This window comes from Polypterus senegalus, chromosome 3, assembly GCF_016835505.1.
Source record: "Polypterus senegalus isolate Bchr_013 chromosome 3, ASM1683550v1, whole genome shotgun sequence".
In the NCBI taxonomy this organism is placed as follows: Eukaryota; Metazoa; Chordata; class Cladistia; order Polypteriformes; family Polypteridae; genus Polypterus; species Polypterus senegalus.
In genome coordinates, this window is record NC_053156.1 from 99,236,031 (window position 1) to 99,248,540 (window position 12,510).

Here is a 12,510-nt window from a genome sequence, read left to right on the forward strand (position 1 = left end):
ACAGTATATATGATTCAGACCAGTAAGCTTAGCATACATTGCTGTAAATTAATGGAAGAAATTATTAGCAAGAACAGGAATATTAGTGAACAGTTAACTTAGGTTTATATAAGAAAGACTGTGTTTCACCAATATACTGCAATTCTATGAGGAACCAACAAAAGCATGTGATCAGAGACAGGAATGTAAAATTATTTATGTTGAGTTTCAGAGTGTGATATTATTTACAGTGCATCCAGAAAGTATTCACAGCGCATCACTCTTTCCACATTTTGTTATGTTACAGCCTTATTCCAAAATGGATTAAATTCATTTTTTTCCTCAGAATTCTACACACAACACCCCATAATGACAACGTGAAAAAGTTTACTTGAGGTTTTGCAAATTTATTAAAACTAGCAAAATACCAGCTTCTAGCGCAGTACTGCATTAAAATTTTTATTAAGAAGAAAATTAAACCTTTTTTAACTGAGGGAAAATATGCCAATAATTATTTGTTAAGGATCTCTTTGTATACCGTGTTGTCATGACAAAGCTGTGCGCTGAGCTTACTCTTTAATCGGTTTCAGTTTCATGGTTTGTTTCAATTACGACAGTATTTGCAGGATTTGTTGAGTTGAAGTGACATTCGGCATCTGTCAAGCGTTGTAAGCATACAACCGGTTTCATCAATAAAATCACATCCAGCTTTTGAGAGTTTAAACATTCATAAACATCAAAGTGTCCACTACTGAAATCGTCACCTGTGAATCTAAGATGTTTAAGAGGCATTGGCGGTTGCCGAAAGGTGTAAAGTATTTGGCCATTTTGGTACACTTGAAAGCGACAACCGAATAATTCAGCGGCAGCCATCAACTCACATGAAGAACCATAGGTGAAGGGCTTAAGCATTTCACTCTTCTAGTGCCCTTGTGTAGTATAATTATCTCCTGTACTGTCATCAGTCCACACCTTGAACATGTCCCAGTCATTCAATACATAAGACACAATGTTCCTCCGGATATTAAGAGTGAGCCTGATATGGCCGTGCAATATGTAACAAAGAGAATGGAAAAGGTAGGTGCCATCTCCGGGCATGGAAACCACTCGATAAGTGACAGTTCTTTGATCGATAGTGATCACCTCGATAGACATGGTAATGGGGGTTGGAATGATAAAGGAAATGGGTACCTGAGAAATGTAAAGTAAGTCTAAAATACCTACACAATAACTATAATTGTAATAAACAAACAATAAAACAGCGGAGAAGCCATGGATTAAATAAAAAGGCTGTAGTTATCAGCAGGGAGATGTGAATCCCGTGGCGAAGCAAGGAAGGGAATAAAGAGACTGGAGCGATGGACGGCCTTATATAGGCAGGCAGCCAAAAATGTGGGAGGCGTTGGGATGGGGGACCCAATGCCGCCTCACACGGTGACTGAGCTGCAGGCTATGGACGTATATATGTACGTAAGTAGGATTCAGTTAGCGTTGGGAACCCGCGTACCAAATTTCTTGAAGATGGGCCCATAAGTAACAAAGAAAAAAATATTGTTCAATAAAGTTCAATATGGCGGCCGACAGTGGCATCATACCACCGAAATAAGTACCAAATTTCAGCATTCTACCTACACGGGAAGTTGGAGAATTAGTGACGTTGGAAAGTTCAATATGGCGGCTGACAGTGGCGTCATACCACCGAAATAAGTATGTACATCGGTTTCGGTTAGCGCAGGGAAGCCGCCTACCAAATTTCGTGAAGATGGGGCCATGAATAAGAAAGTTCAACATGGTGGATGTTGTTGACCGTTATGATCGTTATGCGTAGAATTTCGAAATGAAACCTGCTTAACTTTTGTAAGTAAGCTGTAAGGAATGAGCCTGCGAAATTTCAGCCTTCTACCTACACGGGAAGTTGGAGAATTAGTGACGTTTGGAAAATTCAATATGGCGGCCGACAGTGGCGTCATACCACCGAAATAAGTACGTACATCGGTTTTGGTTAGCACAGGGAAGCCACCTACCAAATTTCGTTAAGATGGGGTCAGCCTTCTATCTACACGGGAAGTTGAAAAATTAGTGTTGTTGGAAAGTTCAATATGGCGGCTGACAGTGGCGTCATACCATCGAAATAAGTACGTACATTGGTTTCGGTTAGCGCAGGGAAGCCGCCTACCAAATTTCGTGAAGATGGGGCCATAAATAAGAAAGTTCAACATGGCGGACGTTGTCGACCGTTATCAACCGTTATGACCGTTACGTGTAGAATTTCGAAATGAAACCTGCCCAACTTTTGTAAGTAAGCTGTAAGGAATAAGCCTACCAAATTTCAGCCTTCTACCTACACGGGAAGTTGGAGAATTAGTGATGAGTGAGTGAGTGAGTGAGTGAGTGAGTGAGTGAGTGAGTGAGTGAGTGAGTGAGTGAGTGAGTGAGTGAGTGAGTGAGGGCTTTGCCTTTTATTAGTATAGATAAAAAAACTGAGAAATCACATATACATAAGTATTCACAGCCTTTGCTCAATACTTTGTCGATGCACCTTTGGCAGCAATTACAGCCTCAAGTCTTTCTGAATATGATGCCACAAGCTTGGCACACCAATCCTTGGCCAGTTTCGCCCATTCCTCTTTGCAGCACCTCTCAAGCTCCATTAGGTTGGATGGGAAGCATTGGTGCACAGCCATTTTAAGATCTCTCCAGAGATGTTCAATCGGATTCAAGTCTGAGGTCTGGCTGGGCCACTCAAGGACATTCACAGAATTGTCCTGAAGCCACTCCTTTGTGTGCTTAGGGTTGTTGTCCTGCTGAAAGATGAACCGTCGCCCCTGTCTGAGGTCAAGAGCGCTCTGGAGCAGGTTTTCATCCAGGATGTCTCTGTACATTGCTGCAGTCATCTTTCCCTTTATCCTGACTAATGTCCCAGTTCTTGCCGCTGAAAAACATCCCCACAGCATGATGCCGCCACCACCATGCTTCATTATAGGGATGGTATTGGCCTGGTGATAAGCGGTGCCTGGTTTCCTCCAAACATGACGCTGGCATTCACACCAAAGGGTTCAATCTTTGTCTCTTCAGACCAGAGAATTTTGTTTTTCATGGTCTGAGAGTCCTTCAGGTGCCTTTTGGCAAACTCCAGGCGGGCTGCCATGTGCCTTTTACTAAGGAGTGGCTTGTGTCTGATCACTCTACAATACAGGCCTGATTTGTGGATTGCTGCAGAAATGGCTATCCTTCTGGAAGGTTCTCGTCTCTCAACAGAGGACCTCTGGAGCTCTGACAGAGTGACCATCGGGTTCTTGGTCACCTCCCTGACTAAGGCCCTTCTCCCCCGATTGCTCAGTTTAGATGGCCGGCCAGCTCTAGGAAGAGTCCTGGGGCCTCATGTATAACGGCGTGCGTAGAACTCGCACTATAACATGGCGTAAGCACAAAAGCCGAAATGTGCTTACGCACAGAAAAATCCAGATGCAAGAATCTGTGCGTACTCAAACTTCCACGTTCTTCCGCTACATAAATCCCGACCAGCGTGAAAACTAACGCTCGTGCATGCGCATTATGTAACGCCCCAAATCCTCCCAGAATTACGCCTATTTGAATATGCAAATCAATATAAATCGCCCTTAGGCGCAGCCTTCTGTGAAAAGACAATGGGAAAAGCACGGGGAAAATATAAGAATTTCAGCGAATACCAAGTGGAGGCAAAGGAAAAACATACTATTTGTTCAAATAAACCGTGGTATAATCAACAAAATGAAGTTGATCGAGTGACATAGCGTGTTGGAGAAACTTGAAAGCTCACATTCACAAAATCGCACAGTGCGGAAATAAAAAGAAGTCACATATCAAAGTTGCCGTGAAAAGAAGAGTTGTAAGCCCACTGTCTGAGTGTCATATGAAAGTTTATTAGGGTACAGAGAAAAAGGCACACGGTGGGGAAAAAGCACGAAATGTCAACTTCAATCTCGACATTTCCACTTTAATCACGTAGTTTATTTTGTCATTTAGTAGAACATTATAAACTTCATCTTAAAATCGTTTAATTAACCAGTTTCTCAAATCACATCGTAATTAAAGTAGCACGTTAAATGCTTTGTTTTGTATTTGATCTTCTACTCGTATGTGATCTATGTGTGTGAATCACTACTTGCTTCTTAAACTGGCTCTCTTCCTCCAACTGGACACAGAGTCCATTACATTTGTGATATTACAGCTATCTGAATAACTAAAATACTGAGATGTATACGTGATGTCATTTTCATGATGATAGGAGCTAAAGCACATTATTAAACATGTGTTTCATGAGCCTCGTGCTCATGACAAGCATTTATCTTTTGTTGAAATTTGTCGCTGCGTTTTTAGCTGTGTTGTTATTTTCTTTTTCTGTTTTATATTCAATATATATTGGCGTGGCGCCCCAAGAGTCCTTGCTTTTCTTTCCCCAAGTAACCGATCGCCATACAATCAGCTCTGTAATAGACGTTAAGCCATCTGTAAGCTTAGCGCCGATTCTTCAAAACGTTTAAAGAACATTGAAATATCTTCGTAGTACATGTTTAATTATTCTATCCTTCACGACACTCCCAGTGAAGAATATAGATTATTTAAATGAAGTTAAAGTTTTATGTGTATAATTTAACAAACATATTTTGCTGCATTTCACCTTAAAAATGATATCGTCATTATATGTAAATACGCGCTTTATAAAGTGGCTCAGGTTGTGAGATATTATAACTGTAGTGCAAGTTTACAGTGGGGTGATTGTACTTATAAGTACAAACCGTTCTACAAGGAGCAATTGATTGAGTGCATTTAAAGTTCTTGGGATGAAACTGTTTCTGAACCGCGAGGTACAGGAAAGGCTTTAAAACGTTTTGCAGTGGCTGAGACAGCGTGTCCTTGAAGCTGTATACCGATAATTCTCTTTCCGATCAGCTGCTGCTGTGATTCACACTCAGATACAGTGATATAAATACTCCGAGTCGTGCAGTGAGAGTAATATGGAAAAAGATGATCCGCTGTGGCAACTCCTAACGGGAGGAGCTGAAAGAAGAAGAAGAAGAAGGAGAAGTGAGAGTAACAACGCTAAAGCAGTTATGGTATTTGGAATACTATGGCTATTCCCTGGACCATTATATTGTTACAAGTTAATTACAATAAGATGCATTACACTAATAAACAATATGCGGTTAGTTTCTGTGTATTTATAAAGCCACGTCATGAAAATAATGAGTAATCACACAAGAACAGTACCATTGCTTTGACGCTGGGTGCCGCCAGTTTGCAAAACCGAGCGGAGAACTTGCCTACGACAAGGCATGAGGTACCGTGGAAAAGTGCGTGGCTTTACGCCAAGTGTAGGTTTTATACATCGCGATTTGAACGTGGAAAAGTTCTTACGCAACATTTCTGTGCGTACGCACCGTTTATACATGAGGCCCCTGGTGATTTTGAACTTCTTCCACTTACGGATGATGGAGGCCACTGTGCTCATTGGGACCTTCAAAGCAGCAGAAATTTTTCTGCAACCTTCCCCAGATTTGTGCCTCGAGACAATCCTGTCTCGTAGGTCTACAGACAATTCCTATGACTTCATGCTTGGTTTGTGCTCTGACATGAACTGTCAACTGTGGGACCTTATATAGACAGGTGTGTGCCTTTCCAAATCATGTCCAATCAACTGAATTTACCAAAGGTGGACTCCAATTAAGCTGCAGAAACATCTCAAGGATGATCAGGGGAAACAGGATGCACCTGAGCTCAGTTTTGAGCTTCATGGCAAAGGCTGTGAATACTTATGTACATGTAATTTCTCAATTTTTTTATTTTTAATAAATTTGCAAAAATCTCAAGTAAACATTTTTCATGTTGTCTTTATTGGGTGTTGTGTGTAGAATTCTGAGGAAAAAATGAATTTAATCCATTTTGGAATAAGGCTGTAACATAACAAAATGTGGAAAAAGTGATGTGCTGTGAATACTTTCCGGATGCACTGTATGTTGAGTTTCCGAAAGGTTTTGATATGGCCCCACATGAGCAGCTAGTGATTAACCAGAAGAAGTTGAAATTCAAGACAGAATCTGTAGATGTGTGCAAAACTGGCTTTAACACCAGAACAAAGAATTGTGGTGAGGAACTTTTTCAAAATTAGATTATGTTAAAAGTGGTGTCCCTCATACATATAAATGATTTGGGTAAGAATATAAATAACAAGCTGGTTAGGCATGCAGATGTTATGAAACTGACTGATGTTTTTAAAATATTAAACAGAAAAAATACAGTAAATCCCAGCTTTTACTTTGTACACAAATTTTGTTTGTGTTTACTAATCTGTTCAGTTCCATGTTCAATGAAATAACATGCATACTGAATTTTAACAAAACACAATAACTAAAACAGAACAAGTCAACTGCTAGGGCTTATATAATGGTGCATTGGTTAGCATGACTAACTCACTACTTCTGTGGAGTTTTGCTAGTTTTTCTCTACTTCACTCTGCATTTCCTTCCACTCTCGCAAGACTTGCCTGCTTCACTTATTGATGATGAGGCTGTGATATATCCAGGGATCACTAAGTGTATGTGCAGTTGACGTATGCAATCTATGCATGAGTTTTCACAGAGAAGGTCACAGAGAAGGACCTCAGAAATGGAAGTCACCATTTAAAGGCTGTAAATACTTACAGGGGCCACTAGATGGCATGCAAGAAACTTCATTTGATTCAGCACAGAATTCATAGAATAGTAGGTTCACATTCTGTGTTTAATGGAATCTTCAGTAGTGTTGTGCAGTATTGACTGATGGACAAGAGAGCAAGAAATGCTGGCAGATACAAAATCACCTTCAATCAGGCCCTGTCCTTTTTTTGTAAATACTATCTTATCAAAAAGACAACAGATACTAATGTGAAAGCCACGTTGCAAAAACCAACAGTAATAGATACTTTGCAAGGATAGATTTTATAGTAATAGCAACACAGTCAGACCAAACAAAAAGTCACACACTTTAATATTTTGTTGGGCCACCTTTAGCTTTGATTATGACACTCATTTGTCACAGCATTGTTTCAACAAGCTTATTAAATGTCTCAAAATCAGTTTTTTTTTCCAGATTTGCATACATTTTTCATTGAGATCTTGCATTTATTATAGGAGAGTCAAATCAACCTGTAAAGTCTTCTACGCACCACATCATAATGAATTCCAATGGAGTTAAGGTCAGGACTCTGTGGTGGCAATTCATGTGTGAAAATTATTATTCATACTGCTTTAGCAGTCTGTGCCGTCAAGGAAGAAAAAATCCATCGATAGGATAACTCAGGTGACTTCATTTTCTTGCCGTATGGCACTGCTGTGCCTTGATCAGACCAAATGAAGCAACCTTAGATCATAACACTGCCTCTGCCGACTTGTATAGCGAGTCAAGTATCTCTGCAGGGTAGAATCTCCAGCCTGGAGCTCCAAGTAGGTGGACTTAACTTACTCAACAGTAATTGGCATTATTTAAGTTAGATAACCTCTCACAACCCTGATCTTAATCAATGTGTAACTGGGCAGAGCTCTGGATGTCTGCAACTAAACTCTACTGGTGCCCATTAGAGTCAGTTTCACTTACAAGTACCTTGCTTTCCAGACAACTCCACTTACATGGAGCTCTAAAGAGGAGGATTTGGGCTGTGGAGATATATACTTAGTTACAGTGGGCAGTTTGCATGACAGGTTCATCGCTTTGTGTGCTTTCTTTCTTACATTGATGCACCCATTGCTATGGAATGGGAAAATCAAAACTCATCAGACCATATGACCTTTTTCAATTGTTTCACTGTTGAACTTTAGCAAATTAAACATTTTTTTTTTCAGGTTAGCCTCACAAACAATTGGTTTTCTTGTGGCCACACAGCTATTTATTCCATTAATTTCAGCAATCTCCTTAGTTGTTATTGTTTGCCTGGGGCAGACCAATAATTTGCCATTTTCAAAAGCAATATCTTTTCTGTAACTATAGGAAACATCTTCAAACACAGTTGCTTAAGAAATGAGAAACTATACACTGAATCAAAATTAAAATAATTACTTCCAGCTGAAACATATTAATCACAGCAATAACAATCGAATCACCAGCTCTTAAAATACTTGCTTATTTAAATTCAAACTCTGACTTTTTTTGGTCAGATAGTATACATTACAAAGCTAGATAAGTCCAGCACCTAAGACATTTGTAAGGCAAAACTAATGCAAAAGAAAGAACCATGGTTGTCTTTTGAATACTACCTTAAAATAAAGATAAACATTTTTAGTTTCTCAAAAATGTAACAATTAAACTTGCCTGGTTTTTTGGCAAGTAGTTCCTACAACTTAACAGAAAGATAAAAGATGAGAAAAGTGCAAGATTTGTTTATTGAGTGATAAAAATACCTACTTGTGGAAATTGTCATCAGTTTCCTCCAGATGTAGAAGGATTTCCTCCGCACATTCCACAGAGGGTGCACTTGCAATTCTTTCTTTAACACTCTTCAACAATTGTCTTAGGAGAGACTGAAGTTCAGCCTCGTCATCAGATGTAAACTGGGACATCCTAGCCAGAAAGATGAAGATTTCCATGTAAAAAATACTTCCTTTTAACTCAGGTTAGTTTCATACCTTATTAAAACAGACTAACACAAAATTGGTGACATTAAAATGAAGAAATTATAGAAAACTTTGAAACTATTTCCCTGACTTATACATAAAGAAACTACTTTAAAAATACTGAAAAAATATGCAATATGACATTAATGCAATAGTTTAACAAAACTACATTAGTCTGTTGCTTGAGTAAAATATACTCAGCAAAGCTAAAAAATATTTTAGAAAAGTTAAACTAAAGCTACTTGGCATTTCAGAAAACAATTGCAAGTATTTGCCTTAATAGTGAGTGTGGCTACTACGGAAGCATGATTTATATACAAAGTGCTTTGTGTCCACTGTTATCTATTATATAGACGGATTGATTTCCTATTTTTAACAACATTTATTGAGTAATTCGAGTAGTTATTTCTGCTTCTTTCAGTCATGTGCACTTACTCCAATAAAATTTAGTCATGTATATTCTTTTTTTATTATTATTATTATTATTACAGTTGTGTTATGAGATTATATTTTTGTTTTTGGTGAAGATACATCATTCAAGTACTGATTCTGAGCAATTCCTCCAAAGATGCACTACCTGCTGCCAACTACTTCATTGTTTCACCTAAAAAATAAAAAAAAATCATTCAAAGGTATACTGATCATTTGCTTGTGTGTGTGTTTTTGGATCATTTCAATTTTCTCAGCACCTGTTTACTCATTCATATATGTCTTATTGAAGACATTAAAACTTGCAAATACAATTTAGATTGCAGGACACATGCACATATACACAGCTCCATGTGTAATTTAACAATAATGAAGAGGCAGGATATGATACTTCACTTGAGGCTATGTGTAGAAGCATCAGCTGTACTGCCCTATGCACATGCAAGGTCAGATCTAGATCTTATACGCTGTGCATGTTCTCTACAATGGGCAGGCCATGTTAATCTGCACATTATTTTTGGTATGGTGTTGGTATGATTTTTCGCCCACATCAGCAAAAGAGGTGTTACGTTGCACTGTACATTTACCTTGATATGTTGCATCTTTTTATAATATATAGATGTCTTTCTGGAAAAATATGTCCAGGCCAAAAGTTAGATAAAACAGGAAAAGACATGATATTCATGTCACCATAACTAAGTCCCTTCATTTTCTTCTTTGCTACATGCTGAGGGTATTGTATATTTTCTTTATATCTTATATTCCAAATTTTCTTAGATAAACATTTGGAAATAACTGCAGCACCTTTATGTTGATGGTTTGACATATCACTTTGAATAATAACACAGACTGTGGGTGTTCTAATGTTATTCAGCATATATGTTATTAGCATGTGCTCTGTTTGTAGGCTGCCTTGTATAAGGCACTGGATGCTTCATCGACTACATAGTTGTGAGTTCTTTTCTTATATACAAATTATTTTGGTGTAGCTTTTGTGAAGGTTCATAATTACGTATTTCAGTTTCTTGTTTTCATTTTTCATCATATGCCTGTTTTGTGGAAATGGTGTGTATTTGTGATGGAAATCTTTACACTTGGGAGGTAAGATTAATTTGCCTATAGTGTTGATTTTCGAAATTAGAAAAAAAATTGTTTTCTTTTATTGTTAATTGATGTTACTTGTTTATTAGCCATGGAAAACCTTTTGCTCAATCGAACAGAGGAATCAAAGGCTTCTGAAAGGTGAAAAAGGACCTCTCCTCAGACTTACCAGGATAAAGAAGTTTGGTACAATGAACCAGATAAGACAAAAGTTTGAAAACTTTTAAGGTAAATACCTAAAGATTTTTTTTTTGCTTTTTTATTTTTGAATTTGTGTCATTGTATTTGATCTAGGACAAATACAGTTTGAAAATAAACTGTGTCTTACCAAGACAACGACTAACACATGTATTTTATGTGAAAGTGGCTTATTAGGCAGTGTTGTGATACAGGCAAAAGAACCACCAGTTGATGCTGTTGAACCACAATCGAGGAAGAAGAATTTGGTATATACATTACAAAACAAGGAGGCCTGTTTGTTGCAGCCAAATATGGAGATTATAAAACTATAATTTCCACCAGTAATCCAGAGGATGAAGCAGTAGCAATCTGCACAGAAGGGCAATTTCAATGTACGCAGCATATCACAAAAACTACCTTAATACAAGCCTTAAACATTTCTACAGGTACACATGGTGCATGTCTGCTCAAAGATACTGATAATTCCAATGATCCATATGTTTTTACACTTCATAGGAACCAATGTTTAGGCACCATTTCAGCGACTATATAGAATAATTTGCTGTTGACATTGTGCTGCCCTGCATCTTAGAGATGGGTGAGGAGGATGCTGTAGACACTCTGGAACAGTTTTAAAAAGATGATCACCTTTAAGGTGAGAGAAAAGAAAGACTGGACCCTTTTAGTTTTACATTTAAAAAATGGAAGACATGCATCTTTTCCTCAACATTTTTGTAGAAAAAAAGAATTTCCACTTCTTCAGTCAGATTCTGCTTTAAAGATGTGGGACAGTTTCTAAGTGTACAGTTTATTTTCAGTTTTACATTTTAATATGTTACTGTATTGCGTTTGTAATTGTATTATTTTCACTTAACAAATATTTATCTGGTGTGCATGTCTCGTTGTAATGTGTTGAGCTTTTTTTCTGTTGTATCTTTTAAGTAATTCATTAAGTTTAGCAACTAGTTGTTTGTTTATATAGTTTTGCATCTGGAAAAAGCTAAATTTCCTACTTGGGACAAATACATAGGATTTTTTGAAGCTGCTTATCTATCTACTTTGTAATGTGAGGTTTTTGATTATTTTCTACATAAACAAATACCAGAATACTTCAGATGGGCCCTAACAGGGCCTTCCATGAAAACCCTAAATACAAAGAGGACTGTTTGATTTATGTTAGGTAGATTGCCCAGAGGGGACTGGGCGGTCTCTTGGTCTGGAACCCCTACAGATTTTATTTTTTTCTCCAGCCTTTGGAGTTTTTTGTTTTTTCTGTCCACCCTGGCCATCGGACCTCACTCTTATTCTATGTTAATTAATGTTGACTTATGTTTATTTTTTATTGTGTCTTCTATTTTTCTATTCATTTTGTAAAGCACTTTGAGCTACATTTTTTTGTATGAATATGTGCTATATAAATAAATGTTGATTGATTGATTGATTGATTGAACAGCTCTGAAGTTCTAATCCTTAACTGTATTTTTTCATGTTATCAATGTTAGAACAATTAATACACAAGTTTAGAATATGACAGGCAGCCATTGTTAATGCAAGTGGTAGAAATAGCTTTTAGCATTCCGTACCACTGTTGTTAAAGCCCAAATCTATCTATCTATCTATAAGTGTCAAGTTTGCAAGAACCACATTTCAATAAATATAAAATTATAAAAACACATTAACAAAATACATATTTATGTAAACAATTAAAATCACAATACAGTATACATTTCCCAAATTAAATGTTCTTGAATAAATACAGTAAGCTTCTAATATAATTATTTTGAGTGAAAAAGTAAACGTTTTTGTAAGTTAACTTCACCCTATTATGGCAAGTCCTCAAAAGATGTCAGAGGATCTGTAGTCAGACAATATTGTGTGCTACTCGATAGAGATAGATAGATAGATAGATAGATAGATAGATAGATAGATAGATAGATAGATAGATAGATAGATACTTTATTAATCCTCAAGGGGAAAGTCACAAAGGCTTCAGCAGTGAAAATATGTACTGTATTGGCAAATGTTAATGTCTGCAATAAGGCAGAAAGGACAATTAAATTGTGGCATATCATTGGAGAAATGGCTAAGAAACAATACAAGAATAACGAACCTGCAATAAAAACATAACACACCTGTTATAATAAAAAGAATGCAACTAGCAAACGTAAATGTGAACAAACAGCTAGGCCATTTTTTT

General features: G+C 37.4%; 1 protein-coding gene and 1 long non-coding RNA gene across 3 annotated transcripts in view; one reads left to right on the plus strand and one right to left on the minus strand.

Annotated features, from left to right (window-relative positions):
- tbc1d32 (TBC1 domain family, member 32) overlaps nucleotides 1-12,510 on the minus strand; it is a 188,422-nt gene that overhangs the window by 173,892 nt on the left and 2,020 nt on the right. For both annotated transcript variants that reach the window (XM_039747661.1, XM_039747662.1), the window contains exon 2: nucleotides 8,395-8,550. In XM_039747661.1, the coding sequence (XP_039603595.1) occupies nucleotides 8,395-8,549 (155 nt within the window). In that variant the 5' untranslated portion in view covers nucleotide 8,550. The remainder of the gene's footprint in view (nucleotides 1-8,394; nucleotides 8,551-12,510) is intronic.
- On the plus strand, nucleotides 8,534-10,708 carry LOC120525408. Its single transcript, XR_005632951.1, has 3 exons — nucleotides 8,534-8,602; nucleotides 10,223-10,361; nucleotides 10,498-10,708. It is a non-coding gene; the product is annotated as an uncharacterized LOC120525408 (long non-coding RNA).